The 18,551-nt window shown below is 35.7% G+C and overlaps 1 protein-coding gene and 1 non-coding gene across 5 annotated transcripts in view; one reads left to right on the plus strand and one right to left on the minus strand.

Moving 5' to 3' along the window:
- Positions 1–17,787, minus strand: part of KNL1 (kinetochore scaffold 1) — a 56,374-nt gene extending 38,587 nt beyond the window's left edge. For 2 of the 4 annotated variants that reach the window (XM_070271916.1, XM_070271907.1), the window contains exons 1-5: positions 17,727–17,787; positions 11,821–11,874; positions 10,850–10,889; positions 9,827–9,886; positions 7,022–7,083 (exon numbers count right to left, since the gene is read on the minus strand). In XM_070271916.1, coding sequence (XP_070128017.1) covers positions 7,022–7,083; positions 9,827–9,886; positions 10,850–10,889; positions 11,821–11,855 — 197 coding nt within the window. In that variant the 5' untranslated portion in view covers positions 11,856–11,874; positions 17,727–17,787. Of the gene's footprint in view, positions 1–7,021; positions 7,084–9,826; positions 9,887–10,849; positions 10,890–11,820; positions 11,875–17,418 lie in introns of all 4 variants that reach the window. The other 2 variants (XM_023619892.2, XM_014734033.3) reach the window with 1 other exon arrangement.
- A 102-nt stretch (positions 17,788–17,889) lies between these two features.
- TRNAS-GCU (transfer RNA serine (anticodon GCU)) lies at positions 17,890–17,971 on the plus strand. Its single transcript has one exon. It is a non-coding gene; the product is annotated as a tRNA-Ser (tRNA).
- The last annotated feature ends 580 nt before the right edge of the window (positions 17,972–18,551 follow it).

The raw sequence follows: 18,551 nt of genomic DNA on the forward strand, positions 1-18,551 counted from the left end.
CTTCCCAATGACCTCTTTTTTTTTATACCTCCACCTTCCTTATACAAGTTTGTAACCCAGACCTTTGCACTGTTTCTCAAGAGTTTTTGCAAATTTAAACTCTTGCTTCTAATTATGGAACAAAAGGCTTTATTTAATGTTTAAAAAAAAGATAAGGATGAAAATAAGCAACACTAGGAATAAGAAAGTGGACTATAAATACAGAGACTATTTTGATTGTCTAGGAAAATAAAAATGATCAAAATGAGTTAAAGAAGCAGCAGAAAACCAGAATAGATAGTAAACAATAAACAACATTAGGAATAAGAAAGTAGACTATAGGTACAGAGATTATTTTTAAAAAATTGTAAGAGACTATCACGTAGAACTTTAAGTCTATATTTGGAAAAAAACCACAATGATTTTCTAGAAATATATAGATGATCAGAATCAGCAGAAGAACTACAAAACCAGAATAGATAGTAAACAGAGTAGGAACTGAAAAGGTAGTCAAAGATGTACATGTTATAAAAGTACCCGGCCCATTAAAAAGAAAAAATGGGGCTGGCCCCGTGGCCGAGTGGTTAAGTTCGCGTGCTCAGCTTTGGTGGCCCAGGGTTTCTCCGGTTCAATCCTGAGCACGGACATGGCACCAGTCATCAGGCCATGCTAAGGTGGCATCCCACATGCCACAACTAGAAGGACCCACAACTAGAAATATACAACTATGTACTGGGGGGCTTTGGGGAGAAAAAGGAAAAACAAAATCTTTAAAAAGAAAAAAAGATCTATCCATAATGTTAAAAAAAAAAAAGTGGGGGAAACTGTTTATGTATTGATACGCAAAGATCTCCAAGATACATGTAAAGTTAAGGGAAAAAAAAGCAAATACAGACGAACATGGATAACATGTTACCATTTACGTACAGAAGTAAGAAACAAGAATGCATACCTGTGTTGGCCTGTATATGTATGAAAATTATCTAAAGGAACAATAAGACCTATTTACGGGATAGAAGCTGAATAGATGAGGCACAGGAGTGGAAAGGAGACTAAACAGTTTTGAAGGTCACTTTGAATAAGCTTACATAAGGGGTTAAGAGCATAGAAAATAAAAAGCTTTCTGATTGATTTTTATAAGACGTACAGAACACCAACAGTAAAACCAAGTAAGAATAGCACACAAAAAATCAAGAGGCCAATCTCACATGTGAACCTTACTGCGAAAATCCCAAAATATTAGCAAACTGAATCTGGTAATGTTTTAAAAGAATATTTTATGACTAAGTTGGATTTATCCTAGGAATGCAGAAATAATTCAATATCCAAATAGTTATTTTACCACATAAAAGATTAAAGTAGGAAAAATGCTACAGTTCTTTTAATAGATGCTCTAAAAGCATTTAATAAAAGCCAATACCCATTCTTTTTTTTTTTTAAAGATTGGCCCTGAGCTAATATCTGTTCCCAGTCTTTTTCCCTTTGTTCTTCCTCTCCTTAAAGCCCCCCAGTACATAGTCGTATATTCAAGTTGTAGGTCCTTCTAGTTCTGCTACGTGGAATGCCGCCTCAGCATGGCTTGATGAGCGGTGCTAGGTCTGCGCGCATGATCCGAACCTGCCAAACCCTGTGCCACCGAGGCAGAGCATGCGAATTTAACCATTTGGCCACAGGGTCGGCCCCCCAATACTCATTCTTGATTAAAAACAAAACAGAAATCTGCAACGAGAGTTAAATTTACCCAACAATAAAGGGAGAATAGGTATATAATTTTGACAAATGTAAATAGGCTGAACTATTCTATTAAAAAATGGCTATTGACAATTAAAATTTTTTAAAACTCAATCTACAACCTATAAGGTACAAACTGAAAATTTTCAAAGTTAGGAAATTATCTATCGACAAACATAGAAAAGGTAAAGATAATTACGAAGTTATACAACACATTTTTTTCACAGCAAAAAAGTATTAGCACTAAACAAAGTTGCTATCATACAATAGAAGGAAAATAACAATGAAAACTAATAATAATGAATGATCCAAATTACAAATTAAGAAAAAGATGCCAGAGGAGAAAAATTAAAGAAATATAAAGAGGAAAATGCATAAATATATTTCCTAAAAATCGAAATATTAGAATGCCACATATTAGGCAGGCAAAGAGTAAGTGGCAAACCAATATAATATAAATAACAAAGCATATTTAGTAAACATATGGAGAGACCTAACCAAAAGGGCAAAATAATTCTTTCCTCCATTTTTCAGTAAATTTATCTTAATTATGTTTGTTCCTTGCTTTCTCTTTCTCTTTTTTTATCTACATAGTATCTATGATATAAGGAAAGCTTTCAAAGGTGTAATCTTGCAAAAATTATTTATGAACCAAGAAAGACACATGCTTTAGCAAATACAAAATTTAAAGGGCTCAATCACACAAAAACTTTAAGATATTTTCTTCAATATTGCCTAGGTAGATGAGAAAATAAAAAATGAAACATTTCAAAATGAGAAAAAAGCATAAATGAACAAAATATAGAAAAATGGTAATGGCAAATAAAGTACAAATTAAAACAAGTAAGAGATAACATTACAATCAATCAAATCAGCTAAAAGTAAGTGCTAAAATCTAATGCTTACAGTATATTGGGAAAAAATGTACATTACTATATAGTTTAGTGGTACTAAAACCAATAACAAAAATGTAATAATGGCTAAACAAATGCTTCTTCCTTTAACCCTGGCAATTCTATTTTGGGGAATATAATCCCAAGAAAGTAAAGCAAAAGAAAAAATGTAATGTGTACAGAAATATATAACACAGCACAAGAAAGAATCAAATAGCCAACAGAAAGTTAAAAATTATTATTTTTACATTAACATGAATATACCTAAAGAAAACATGTGAAAGAAAGGTCAGTTTGAAACAAACAGGAGAAAATGAGTTATTAAATCAAACTTGGCCAAACCATTCAAGGAGTATACAAGTAGAAGCATTCAAGGCTTTGCAATAGATGTGTACATGTGTGCTACTGTGGAGATGGATTAATTAGGTTGAATTGATTAGGATTAATTAGCTTGGTGCCATTAAACATTATGAAACATTCAAATAACTAGTGGTTCAGATTCTGTGATCAGCAAGTCATATTTATATTATAATTTACTTTCTTAGATAAAACGCCTATAAACAATGTACTGATCTACTCAAACAAGTGTTTTGATTCATTTGATTTATTTCTCATGATATATTTAGCAGTATATAGAATATATGTCATGAAATATTCTATTTATACACAAATCTCTAGTGAGTCTATTTAGTAAAAGCCAGATCAACTCATTTTGGGTATAGACAAAAACAATATAGAGTCTGCAAACCCAAAGGCAAGATCCAGGAAGACAATCGCAACTTCCCCAAGGAATATACCGCCTAGGGAAGTGTACTGGCAGGCAACAGCTAGTCTTCCCTGATTATACCAAATCTTATTATGCATCATTCGTTTTTTTCCCCCCAAACTCAACACGTCAAATATTGACAACTCATGTTTATCCAGGAAGACTTTAATTGATTTATGGATAAAAGATGAATAGAAAAAAGTTATAAAGCAATTAAATTACTATCAGTCTACAACAAAAAACATATTTCAGAAGGTACTTTACCATTTGGAACTACTCAGTCACAAAAATGTCACTCATTGTCTACTGCTAAGTGGGAACTCCTTTCTTGACACCTTACCCAATATTTACTTATTACTCCTCTAAGGAAAAGAAGAAAGTAAGTTCCTAATAGCCCCACAACTGGAATCCTGGGCAACTATAAATTTATCCTAATGCAAAATCATGTTTTATATGGCCACTGTAGAACTGGAGTTACTTAATTTGTCTGATCCTAAAGGCTGGTTAAGGTAAAGAGTTCGGGGGACAGAGAGGAACAAATGAGAAATGGAAACCAATGCAGATCAAAACCCATGACTTTGCCAGGAAGATTTCTGGACATGAAACAATCAGGCCTCATCTGAAAACGTTTAAATTCAAGGTTAAATTGATCTAGGAACTCACCTCACAAAAGGTCAAACTGAAGCAGTCTGAGGTATACAGAGAATAAAATTTGAAGAAGCTGATATTAAATAGTCTGTTTTTATGATAGCTAAAAAGAGAGTCTCTGTTTACAAAAAACAGCTACCCTGGAATACCAGCACATCCCTTCCCGCTCCACAACAATGTCTTGAAAATAGTTGGTTCAGGAAAACCCAACCCATTCAATTATGAGTAAAAAGCATAGAATCTACAAAGACACCATAAGATAAAAGGGAAGAAAAGTGCAACATACTTTATTAACATAAGAAAAACACTCATCAGAAAAATGTTGTCCCAGAGCAGACAAAAATTGTATATGGATTTAAAAAGCATAATAAAGCAATCATCTCTATGAAAGAACAGAAATGAAAGCAAAAATACAAGAACTCAAGGAAGAGACAGTAAGACAGCAGGAAATGAAAAACAAATAGATGAAACTCATGAAAGCAGCAGAAACAAAAATATAATCACCACAGGAAGGAGGCAAAACTAGAAGGGGCACAAGGGTGAATAAGCAGTTTGGAAAATATATTTAAGGACATAAAGAAAATTTTAAAAATGAACAAAGTTAAAGAAAATAAAAAGAATTAAGAGAGAAAACAATACACACAGAAGAAAAGCAAAGAATATTTATGTTCATAAATTATTGAGTCCCTAAAGAAATCTAAAATAATGGAATAGAAAAAGATACTTAAACGTTAATTCAAGATTCAAGACCCAAAACAGTCAAAATAGAGATATATCCTCGTAATGTCAATAAACTTCAAAGACAAAGAAAAAAAATCTGTTAGGCAGCCTGTGAAAAAGATACAGTCACTTATGAAGGGGAAAAATCATTCACTCCTCAGATTTGTTCATAGAAATATTCAATGCCATGGGGCCGGCCAGGTGGTGCAGCGGTTAAGTTCGCACGTTCCGCTTCTCGGCGGCCCGGGATTCGCCGGTTCGGATCCTAGGTGCAGACATGGCACTGCTTGGCAAAAGCCGTGCTGTGGTAGGCGTCCCACATATAAAGTAGAGGAAGATGGGCATGGATGTTAGCTCAGGGCCAGTCTTCCTCAGCAAAAAGAGGAGGATTGGCAGTAGTTAGCTCAGGGCTAATCTTCCTCAAAAACAAAAAAAAAGAAAAATATTCAATGCCAGAAGACAACAGAATCACATTACGTTTCTTTCCTTAAGGAAAGGAAACGTGAACTGAAGATTTTATATCCAGGTAAACCTTCCTCTTCAAGTATAAAGGCTATAACTAACAGTTTTGAGCACCCAAAAACTCAGGGAATATTATTTCAATAAGCCCTTCTTGGGGAAACAATAAGAAAACACACTTCAATCAACCAAGAGATAATTACGGCAACTATAGCAAAGGGAATGATATGAACACTTAAATAAATATAATACAACTAAAACAAACAAATGTGACAAATGCCCTAATGTCAAACACTAAGAAAGAAAGAGAGAGAAAGAGAAAGAGAGGTGATACAACTAAAAAAAGTTGGGAAGGGAATGAGGATGGGCAGAAGTATGCTAATTATCTCATCTATTATAACTGCCAAAGGGTATCATATAAAACAATGAAGTTTTACTTGAAGTTTAAGCATATTTAATACTACAAAGATATATTATTGACTAAAATTGGGTTGGGGGAGAGGAAATAGACTAATTTTACCATTGTTAATACATGGTGAAACAATACACAAAGGCATACCAGGCAAATGAAAACAAAAATATAGCAGAGACAGGTCTTAATATCAGTCTAGGTAGAATTTGGGTCAAAAAGCAATAAACAAAACAAAGATGAGTATCTCATAATGCTAGAAAGTACAATTCTGAAGATATAACAATGATGACTATGCACCAAAGAACACAGAAATCAGAATTCATGAAGAACTATCGGAAATAAAAAGAGAGAGTGAGATGCACTACCAATAAGAGACTAATTTACCTCTCTCTTATAATTCATGACAGATTAAAGTGACTAAAACTATATAACAGAAGACCCAAATAACATAAGGTATAAAGTAGATATAATTGATATATATCAAACCCTGCCCCCTAAAATACAAAATATATCTTCTTTTCAAGTATGTACGGATCATTCACAAAAACTGATCATATACAAGATCACAAAGAAAATTTCAATAGAAATCAAAATAATGATTACAATTGTAATCATGATTACAATATCACTAAAAATTAATGACAACAAGATGCCCTTACCACCTAGATATTTTTAAATTCTTTAATAAACAACTCTGGAATCAATGAGGAAATACATATATACTGTTTAACATCAAGAAAATAATCATAAAGACACTACATCTAAGAATTACGTTAAATTAATAAATTAACAGGGGGAAGCGATGATGTTGAATCTTTTTATTCAGAAACTTGCTATATCTTCATTTGTACAATTCTTCTTTAGTATCCTTCAGGAACATTGCTTCTTTATACACATTTATTATTAAATTTACAGCAACAAAATATAACATAATGAAAAAAAGACATTTATCTTCTATGTGTTTATTATTTATACATAGGAAATATACTGATTTCCATATATTAATTTTGTTTCCTGCTACTTATTGTCTGCAGAGGTATTTCAATCGATATTCTTGGATTTTCCTAACATACAATCATTTAACCTGCAAAAGGTAATTGATTTACCCCCATCTTTCCAATGTTTCTAACTCCTCTCTCTCTAGTTTATTTTTGTTGGTTAGCACCTCCGATACAACACAAATACAATACAAATAACAGTGGTAAGACTTAGTTATTTTGTTCCTGACCCTAAAGGGAATGCTTTCAATGTTTCTCTTTTAAGCATAATGATGAGTAACAAGCTTTTAAGTAACATTTCTCTAATACTTATCTAATTGAAACACAGATTATCAGAGTTAGTACTAACATATTTGGTTTAACACACAAAAAAGCATTACCTGTAACATTTTAATTATTTCTCCTTTTAACTTACTTTATAGTATCTGCAAAGCTGACTCGACGAGAGCTTTTCTTATTTCTCAAAGCATTGGATTCCTAGGGGCAGAGTATATATGGTATGATTCTTAATGAAACCACTGTGATTAGGTCTCCAGAGTACTACAGACAGAGACTAAGTCTTACTCTCAATTAATTTGATATTATTATAAATTTTCATAATAAAGTATTAATTTGATTCTCCAAAATATCCAAAGCCAGAAGCACTTAAAAATGAATATGATTTTCAGTGTGAATGATAATAAGCATACTGACACAAACAACATACATTTAAGGAAGGTGATTGCTGTCCCTTATCTTTTCTCTCTTTTTAAATGAATGGGTTATTTTACTATCAAGAAGAGGAAAGACTGGGGACAAACCAAGTGATACGCTGCCTGTTATGGGAACCTTACTATACTATTTTTAAGATTTAAAAAAAATTAATTGTAGTAAAATACACATAACATAAAATTTACTGTCAACCATTTAAATTTTTTTAATTTTTATTTTATTGTGGTAAGAACACTTGATAAGTGATCTACCTTCTTAAAAGATTTTTAAGCGTACAATTGTGAACTATAGGCACAATGTTATAAAGCAGATCTCTAGAACTTACTCATCTTGCATAACTGAAACTTTATACTCATTGATTAGCAACTCCCTGTTTCCCCCTCCTCTCTGCCCCTGGCAACCACTATTCTGCTCTCTGCTTCTATGAGTTTGACTATTTTAGATACCTCATACAAGTGGAATCATGCAGTATTTTTCCTTCTGGGTTGCTTCCACTTTTTGGCTACTGTGAATAATGCTGCTACGAACAGGGGTGTACATTTCTTCAAGACCTTGCTCTCAATTCCTTTGGGTATATTATACCCAGAAGTGGAATGCTGGATCATATGGTAATTTTATTTTAATTTTTTGAGGAACCACCGCACTGTTTTCCATAGTGGCTGGACCATTTTACATTCCCACCAACAGTGCACAAGGGTTCCAATTATTACACATCCTAGCTAACACTTGTTATTTTCTGTTTTTTTGATGTAGCCATCCTAATGGGTATGAGGTAATATCTCATTGTGGTTTTTATTTGCATTTCCCTAATGTTTAGTGATGTTGAGCATCTTTTCATTATAATAATCTATTTTTATTTTCCCTCATCTTCTTTAACAAGAGCAAACATTTTTACTCACATTGATATCAAACACAAAAAGCAAAAGAGAGAGAAACAAAAAAATCCACAGAGAATTTTACTGTGTTAATTCTGAATACCTAAGCATAAGTCTTATTACAACAAAGAATTAGGAATGTTCATCCTCTCTGTTAAGACCCTAGCAGACACTACAGGGGGCCTTGAGTTTAATATGACAATAATACTGACATAGTAAATACTGGGACTAATAGAGATTAATATATTTCTTACTAAAAAAAAAACACCCCAAACTGAAATTCATGTGGTATAGTGGAAAGAGCACTGAGCTAGAAATTAGGAGAGTAGAGCTCCAATTTGAAGTATGCCCCGAACTAGCTGCATGAGTTTAGACAAAACATTTAACCTCTTTGGACTTCATATTTCTCATCTATAAAATGAAGGACCTAGAGTCAAGATTACTGATGAGCTCCTGTTGGTTTTAAAGTTCTCTGAGTCTATGAATAGGTCATTTACTCATTCAACATTCATTAAATTTTTAAAAAATACACACACACACCCCAGATCCTGTGCTGAGTGATGGAAAAATGGTGGTAAAGGAAACAAATACAGTCTCTACTGGGGATTAATAATGAGACAGATATTAAAACAAAAAATCCACACAAATATAAAATTCAAAGTGTGATGAGTGGTATGAAGGAGAACTATATAAAAAAAAGTAATTTAGCCTGAGAATCAGGGAATACTTCCTTGAGGAAGTACATCTAAGTTGAGACCTGAAGGATTAGTTAGAAGTTAGTCAGATGAACAGCTGGGTAGAGGGAAAGCATTCTAGGCAGAATGTGTGCAGAGGCTCTAATGTATTTGACAAATAGCAAGATCAAAGATGCCAAAGTAGAGTGAGCACTCAGAATTATATGTCTCCAAAACTATATGCATTTCATCAATCAACAAAATGTACTGAAAGTCAACTATGTATGGGGCACAATAAATTAAAAAAACACATGATAAAGTTCCCACCCTCAGGGAGTTCTCAATTTAGACTAGACATTAGTAAACAAATACAATAGAAGGTGCTAAGGGATGATTTTCTGAGAAAAGTGACATGAAAGCTGAGTGTTGAAGGACAAACAGGGATTATCAAAGAAGGCTACAGATTTATGATAAAGCAAGTATGATAAAACATTAATTGTAGAAGCTAGGTGATGCTATATGAGCACTGTAAAATTCTTTCTACTTCTCAGTATGTTCGAAAAAAAATTTTAATAAAATGTTGGGAGAAAAAAGAATAAGGGACTAGCAATCTAAATGGAGGGTACATCACATGTAAATATTTGCAGGCTTGACAGTTCAGGCCTTGTTTGGGGAATAGTAAGCAATTCCAAATGGTGAGACATATGTGTGAGAGTGGCAAGAAAGAAGGCTGGAAAAGTAAATAGAGGTTAAAATTCATGAGTGCCAGCTTACTCAAGCATTTGGATTTTAACCTGAGGGCCATGGGATGTTTACTTGTACACAATCAATTGAGAATTATTTATGATAATCTCTCTTCATATAGCTAATAAAGCTCCTGACTATTAGAAATATCACTGAAAATAATCATCTATAAAGCATTTATATAAAGCTTATATATATAAAGCACTAGAGACTTACCTGAACTATTTCATTCCCATTTCTGAGGTCCTGAAGAGGACTCCTTGGGGGTTTCAAAATCTAGAAGTAAGAGTTAGAATTATTCAAGAAAATCTGGCATACCTATATTTTAATAATCAGTTCATTTCAAGTTATACCATGAGTAGAAAGGTAGAGATGCTAAATATCCTGTAAAAATCTCTAAACTCCTCAAATGCAAACTGTTCAGGGCTATATTTTGTGGCTGGTTTAAATATTTGGCATCTATTACCTTCTCCCTGCCCACCTTCCCCAATTATTTTGCCTATTCTCATTCCATGTGGTCTGGGTAAAGCTCCACCCCAACGGTAGGGTACAACACGTGGCCTAGTATAGAAGAATCTGCACATGATATTCTGTCATCAACAGTGATTGGTACAGGAATGAGGGCTTGACCCATATCAAGATAATCAAGCCAACATGATTCAATTCTGAGTCTTTCGTTTTTTTATCTTGAGGAAATAGACACTATTTTTCATGTAGGACTTGAACCTGGAAGTTGGAGAGCTAGATGATATACTGTAGTAACTACAGAGAGAGAGCCTGTCTGATCATGCCCAGAAGAAGCAGTCAGAATAGGAAAAGTGAAAGGAAATCCTAGTACTAGTGATATTGTTGGATATTGTGGTCACCAAGTAGTGCCTAAAGTCATCTCTATCTTTGGATTTTTCAATTTTATAACCCAATAAATTTTGTGCTTAATTCAGTTTGAGTTGGATTTTTTGTGTCTTGCTACAGCTTTGTACATCAGTTTAAATATATTTTTAAACAGCTCTACTGAAGTATAATTTACAAGGCATACGATTCATAAAATTACCATGAAATTCGTAAAATACAAATTCTAGTATATTTACAGAATTGTGTAACCAGGTTAAATATTTGAGTGTTTATCCAGAGAGCAACTGGAGCCAGTGGGGGTGGATGGTGATGCCACAGCCAAAATTACTGTGGTATATGATTATTACTCAATAAAAGGTAACAATTATTGACTTAAGTGTTTCTTACTGAGGAGTGTCGTCTTCTAACAGGTCTTTCTGTATTGTCACTGAAAGAGGAAAAAAAAGTTTACACACACATTGGTAAAAGACGGAATTTTCAAAAGCCATCATCACAGCATCCCTTACATGCTTTTAAATTGGCCATCACTTTAACTTAAAACTTGGCATCATTTTCACTTAGAAAAATTTATATTATAAGACTTTAAATTCAGTAGTTAGGAAGTCAATATTTTAAAAGACATATTGTATAATACAAGACTCTCTCTTGAAAAACAACCAGTACAACATAATTTACCATAATTACAAAGGTACAATTATAAGATATATCGGCTATAAATCAAGAGACTCTAGCTCTGGTTTTAGTACTGCGTGATTTTTAGACCAGGTGAAAATTCAAACGCCTGGGGAGGTCAAACAGATAATTTAGTAAGTGCAAGAAAAAGAAGTGGTTTCAAGACTATAATGGAGAGTTCCTGCTTGGTTGAAAGGTCACAGCTATTACACTGCTCAGGTTAGTTGATGCCAAGCAAAAATATGACCCCTGTTTTGCCACACTTGATTTCTCAAGAGAAAGTGAAAATCTAATTGTTGTATGGAATTTTGAAATTTTGGCAACTAATTCAAAAATTTAAAAACATTGTTTAGGCAAAAAAAAAAATTAGGTCTATAGGCTGTAAACAGGCCGCCAATTTGTGAGGCCAATTCTAGACAAATCATTTCATTTTCTTAGGCCTCAATTTTCTCATCCTTAAAATTGAAGAGACAGGAGGTGGTCTCTAAAGTCCCTCCTAGTTTTAACTCTAGATGAGTTTATACAAAGACACGGCAAGGAGGTTGATGACTTTGTAACATTTACTTCTTTTCCCTGGAACAGAATGGAAAAAGATTTCAGAAGCTATCAAATAGGTATTACTAGTAGGAAAAGTACCTTTCTCTGATAAAGAGTTTAACATTTTCAGCTGCCTTGCATGAACTTACTTTTCTTCATTAGCCTCTGAAGACGTCCCATCCATTTTTGAAGAAAAACTTTTTCTGTAACAAATACACAATATTAGAAAAGAAGAGAAAGAAGGAAGAGAAACTACAGTCTATGAAGAGATATGAGCAGAGTTGAGACTTCAGGATTACTTTCTGGGGAAGACCAAAAAAAGGAAGGAAAAACTACACTAATGAGACTATAAAACATGAGAAATTTTGAGGAGTTTAAACTATTCTGTTATAATTAATGTTCCTGGTAAATTCTCATATTCAAAATAAAATCAGTGACCAACTCTGATGGGGATGATCTGAACTTTTAATGATTCAAATAAAAATTCGCCGTAGTTTATAAGAGTTTATGGATTACATAATAATTCAGTCTCAAAATGAAGTCAAAATTGGGTATCAAAATACCGTGGATTTGCATAACATGCATATTTATTTATGAAAATTCAACTATAAATACTCAGCAAAAAATTTTAAGACAGAAAAATAAAGTTTTAAATAGAGCAGCTGATTATGCTTACAATGCCACTCAATGAGTATTTGTCTTGGAAAGACTGAAATAAAAGGCATACCTGAAGTTTCCTCAGTTGGTCTTAGTTCCTACCTATCCATAACTATTTTAGATTTTCACTTTATGCATTAACTTTACAACCTCACACCTAGGTAAGAAAAAAATCCATTGCAGATTTCAGAAAAGAGAACAGCTAGAGATTTTAACTCAACAATAATTAGTATTTCTACCAGAACATTAAATTAACACTATATACATAAACTGTTAGAATCAATGTTCTTACTTTTAGCAGTAAGTAAAAAAAAAAACAGGTACTTTAAAAGATATCTTATTTTACACGCTTTCATCATACATAACAAAAGTCAAATTAGGAAACAATTCTTCAGAATAAACCTGAACTTCAAACTGAAATAAAAGTCTGCTTATTTTTAGTATCAGTTTATTCAGTTAGCTATCAATATAGACAAGATGATGGGCATCTTCTAGGATTTGATCTCTGATCCTCTTCTTTTGTCCTTCATCGCTTAATCAGTCTGCTTATCCATTCTTGTGGCTTCACTTACCTCCTAGTCACAGATAACACTCATATGTACTTAATATTTTTAATTCTTAAATTTTAGCTTTTATGTACACAGTATAAGAAGTTCATTTTACAAGATTGTTTTTTTTAAAACAGCAGCCCCCTGCACTTCAATATCCTCCTTCCCCAAAGCAACCACTTTCACTACTTTAAGCTAATTATTCTGTATTTAAAGAAATCTCTCCAGCCAGCCCTGATGGCCTAGTGGTTAAAGTTTAGTGCTCACCACTTATGTGGCCCGGGTTCACTTCCTGGTAGCGGAACCCTACCACTCGTCTGTCATGCTGTGGCAGCGGCTCACACAGATAAACAGGAACAACTTACAACAATGACGTATAACTATGCGCTGGGGCTTTGGGGAGGGAAAAAAAAAAGAAAGTTCTCTTTTCTGCAAACACCTGTCACTCACATACACACATTTAGACACCCCCCAGACCCAGATAAATACAGTACAAGAAAAGAAAGATTACATGCCAATTTCACAATCATAAATATAAAAATCCCAAATAAACAGCAAAAAGGAGTCAGCAATTTGTAAAAAAGGATAATATATCATGGTTATGTTGGTTTTATTCCAAAAATGCAAAATTAGTTTAACATTAGAAAATCAATTTTACAATTTACCATACTAACAGATTAAAAGGGAAAAATCATCTCAACAGATAAAAAACAAGTTTGATGAACTTTAACATCCTTTCTTTTTTTTTTTTAAGATTTTATTCTTCCTTTTTCTCCCCAAAGCCCCCCAGTACATAGTTGTGTATTTTTAGTTGTGGGTCCTTCTAGTTGTGGCATGTGGGATGCCACCTCACCATGCATGGCCTGATGAGCGGTGCCATGTCCACGCCCAGGATTCAAACCCGCGAAACCCTGGGCCGCCAAAGCGGAGGGCGCAAACTTAACCACTCGGCCACAAGGCCGGCCCCTAACATCCTTTCATGTTGGGAAAAAAATTTGGCAAACTAAGAATAGAAGGTAAATCCCTTAATCTAACAAACAGCATCTATTTAAAAAACTGACAGCAAACATCAACTTAGTGGTGAAACTCTGAAAAATTTCCCTCTGAGACCAAACAAGTATGATAGCTACTTCCATTTCTATTCAATCCATCATCAAGTCTTAGTAGTTCTGTTCCCAGTATATATTCCAAATCCTTTCACTTCTATCTTCAGTGCCACTACTATAGTTGAAGCAACCACCATCTCTCACATAGAATACCGCAATATCCACCTCACTGGTCTCCTTGCTTTCACTCTTATCTCCTTACAGTCCCTTCTCCAAATAGTAGGCAGTTACCTTCTTAAACATAAATCACATTTAAGACATTCTCCTACTTAAAACCCTTCAATGGCTTCCCATCATACTGAGAACCAACCCTTCACCGGGACTTACAAAGCTCTACAAGATCTGGTCCCTGCTAGCCTCTCAGACTTTATACTTTATTTCATACCACTGTCTTCCTCACTCACTATGCTAGTCACACCAGCATTACTAATTCCTGCACACACAAAGTGCTTTCCCAAGTCACTGAATTTATATTTGCTATTCTCTCTTGGTAAGAAAGCCAAGAAAAGCACTCTTTGTAGCACTGTGTATGTCTCCTTTGCAGCATCACCACCACTGTAAGTTAAAGATCTGTTATGTAAATTAATCATTCCTGTTATCTCCCCAAACTACCCTTATTCCAACGTAAAGTCTCTGAGAACAGGACTGGTGTCTCTTATGTTCACTGTTATACACTGAGAACCTAGGACAGTGCTTTGTAAATAACAGGAGCTCAATAAATATTTGCTGAATGAGTAATTAAGAAACAATTCTTTAAAGTTAACTTTATGATCACTGACTTGCATATTCTCCTTTTGGGAATATTTTCAAATTTAGTGACATATTAAAAATTCACAGATAAAAATATTAAATACTATCAAATCAGGATCACCTAAACATCTTTGCTGTTTGAAATAGTCATTGAAGCTGAAATATAATGATGTACACCTGAAATTTACACAATGTCATAAACCAATGTGACTTCTATAAAATAATAAAAAAACCCAACTACCTCCCCCAAAAGAAATAGTGAACATCGTTCCTGTCTAACCTGCAGACTAACTGGCACGTAATTCAGCGATAAGATTCAAAGCTTATTGAAGCCCTCTTTTTAAAATATCCTATTTATTACATAACTATAAGTTCCACCTTCAAGAGAAATGAGACCCTAGATCTTCACATTATTTATAAAATTTGTAAGCCTTATTTGTAAAATGCAGTAATAGTTGAATGCTTGATCACTGACACATTAATTGACTATTGTTTGGTTCCAAAACTGTGCACCTGGCACAACTCAGGGCTGCTACAGCATACTCACAGAGGTATCCTGGGATATTTTAAATTTTTGAGAGAAACAGCACTTCTTGATATCTGTCAGGCACTGTGTGAACTACTCTCTCAAAATAGTACCTATTCACATTACATCAGTTTTGATAAAACATTATTGCAAAGCTGGATTTTTGGCAGATGTTGTGATATAAAGCAAGTATTTTTTATCCACATGGTACAGGAAATGAGAGTGGCAGTGTCCAACCTGATTCTAAGACTTGAGAAGTTGTGCAGTGTTCAATAGGCACACATATCCAATTAGTAGATAATTGTGATTACTTAAGAATAAAATTGAAACATTATCTTTTCCTTCAATTTATGCATATTTTTTCAAATGGCTACTAAGTGGTTAGGACATAAATTTATTTCAACTTAATAACAACTTATTAAGTTGTTTGGACCTAACTACTTAATAAATGGAACTGTTAGGTATTTCTTTTGGCCTAAGGGCACCATGAGCCAAGAAAGTTTGGGCACTACTAGCAAACCACCACTACTGGGCCAAATGGGCCCTTAAAAGTGTTTTTTTTTTTTTTTTTTTTTACATTCGAATGGGTTGTAGAAAACAAAACAGAATATGTGACAGAGACGATGTCAATGACCACATAGCCTGCAAAGCCTGAAATATTTACTATCTAGCTCTTTGTCCACTCCTGCATTTTACACTACCAATATCTGGAGTTAACATATTCCATAGTGTCCAATGATACAGGCTCTAGACCTATGCTGTCCAATACAGCAGCTATCTAAATTTAATTAAAATAAAACTTAAAACTCAGTTTTTCACTCACAAGAGGCACATTTCAGGTGCTCGACAGTCACATGACTAATGGGTACCATGTTGATAGCACAGATATAAAACATCACCATGATCACTGAAAGCTTTATTGGACAGCACTGTTCTATTATCAATATCTAGAGTATCTTCTACAGTCTCTTCTTTAGCACCAAACCCATCATTAATACCATTGCAAACATTTTTACTCGGTTTCCATCTACCTATTGGTCATCTTGTAAACATTTCCAGCCGTTCACAGAGTCAAGAAGAATTATACTGCTTGGACCGAACTTTTAATTAGCAAAATCTTCCCAGACATTAACTCCTTATCTCCGTAAATCAGTCTTCCCTTCGAGTTCCACCTCAAATGCCACTTTCTCTGTGAAGCCTCCACTGCCAAGAGCATCAAACAAGCTCTCCCTTCTCTGCGCGCCCACAGTACTCTAGAACGTCCTATAACCCTCATTCTCTTGTATTGCAGTTATTTGTGTATATTAATTATTTCCCTTGCTGGACTGTAAACTCCTCTAGATTAGCGACTCTGACCCATCCGCTCCCAGCCCTAGCACAAGACAACCAGGAACCCAGTAAATAAACAAGGAATTCGATTGATCCAACTCAAGTGGATGAAAACTGCAATCTTCATATCTGCAGGAAGCCCTGCTTTGGTCTTCCCTGTCATCTCTCTATAAACTTATTTTTAAAATTCCAATCAGCAATTAAAAAAAATTTTTTTTTCTTAAACTCTAGTACTGAAAAAACAACAAGGAAAGGGTCTTTAACTCTGAGCTAATAACGGGCAGAGGAAGCTTCTGCAAACCTCATTCGCGGCGTACCAATACTGCCTTTATTTGTTAATGTTCAGATGGCTGCGGGGTCTGTTCAGGCTGCTAGCGCTCCGATCAGACCCTGTGCACAAACTACGACAGGCCGAGACTTTGGAACCACTGACTGATGTCGCTCCATTTACAGCTGAGGAAAGACGGGGTCACAAACACACACAGCGGGGAGTTCCCCGGGCAGGAGCGGCAGGGCTGCGCGGAGGGGCCCGGGCCCTGACAGACAGCGGCGCGGCGGACCCGGACGCCCCGAGAGCCGCGGACAAGCAAGCCGGGCCGGCCGACGGGCCCCGGGGCGGTGCTAGGGAGGAGGGCGGCGGCACAACGTGCAGGCCCAGGTGAGGAGAGGAAGAGGCCTGCACCAGGAACAAGCGTCTCCTCTGGGCCCGGCGCCTCCGCAGGCCGCCTGGCCGAGGGAGCGTCCCCCACCTCCCGCCGCGGCGCCTTCAGAGCGCTCAGACAATACCTAAAGCCCCCTCGAAGCCCAGAACGAAAGGGTCATTCTCTTTACCCGCCGCGGCCCAAGTGCTTGACAAATTCTCTTCAGACTTGTTTGGGGTCCGCGCGCTCCTCAGATCAGCAGCTCCCCGCCGTCCCTCCGCTTCACCTCACAACGCCCGGACAGCTTCAGCGAAGTATTCAAATCTAACCGCCTCGCTGGCACGCATGCGCAAAGCCGCTCATCGCGTCGGCTCCGCCCCCTTGGACTCCACCCCATCCCTAAGACGACTCTAACCAAACTTCCTTTCCAGCCTGTATGCCAATTTTATTTCCTTCAAGGTTATCTCATTTTCTACGGAGTTTTCCTTTGTCCCTCACCATTGCAGATCGCCTGTATCATGGGAGCGGCCATCTTCTTTTGATAGCTTGCTATTAAAATGATCGGATCTTTGTTTCCGTACAAAATGGCAGCCTCCATAACATTGCGTCACATCCCCCTCGTATTACTCCCTATAGCTAGCAGGAAAAGGTAGGCTTCTGGGACGAGGTGGCCGAGTGGTTAAGGCGATGGACTGCTAATCCATTGTGCTCTGCACGCGTGGGTTCGAATCCCATCCTCGTCGGGAAAGCTGATTTTTTTTTTTTTTTTTTTCCCTTGCCTCAGATTTGAAATTTATTCGCGGAATAAATTCATTTGTGGAGCGGAAATAGTTGAATATTCCAGTTATGATTTGCTAGTCAATTTAGCACCATCACTCTCAGGTTTGAGATATGTGAAACCTTTTGGAGCGTTCCGACCTCACAGATAAAGAAAAGCGAGGAAAATGAACAGAAAATGTCTATGCTGTATATAATTCCTTTTTATATGAAGTAAACAACAGGGCATAGAATTCCACGATTATTACCATTCTCATATGTTCCAATGCTGGTCTGCTCCATATTAATTAACCTAGCTCCTGACTGAGGGGTTTCAGTTATTGTGGACTCTCAACCCAGGGTTTAAATACGTACCTGTGCTTACTATGAAATATCAGGTTCCACTTCAAAAGCTACTGCGAGACAGTGTTCAGGATTCTCCTACAGTCCCTGGCAGGCTGCAGGCGCTCAAGAAAAGTATAACATTAAAAAACATTAAAAAGATGTTGACGTGTAGAACCTTAGGAGTACTATCTAGAAGCCAGACACTGGAGACCTGATAGATGG

The sequence above is a fragment of the Equus caballus genome, chromosome 1, assembly GCF_041296265.1.
Source record: "Equus caballus isolate H_3958 breed thoroughbred chromosome 1, TB-T2T, whole genome shotgun sequence".
Lineage (NCBI taxonomy): Eukaryota > Metazoa > Chordata > Mammalia > Perissodactyla > Equidae > Equus > Equus caballus.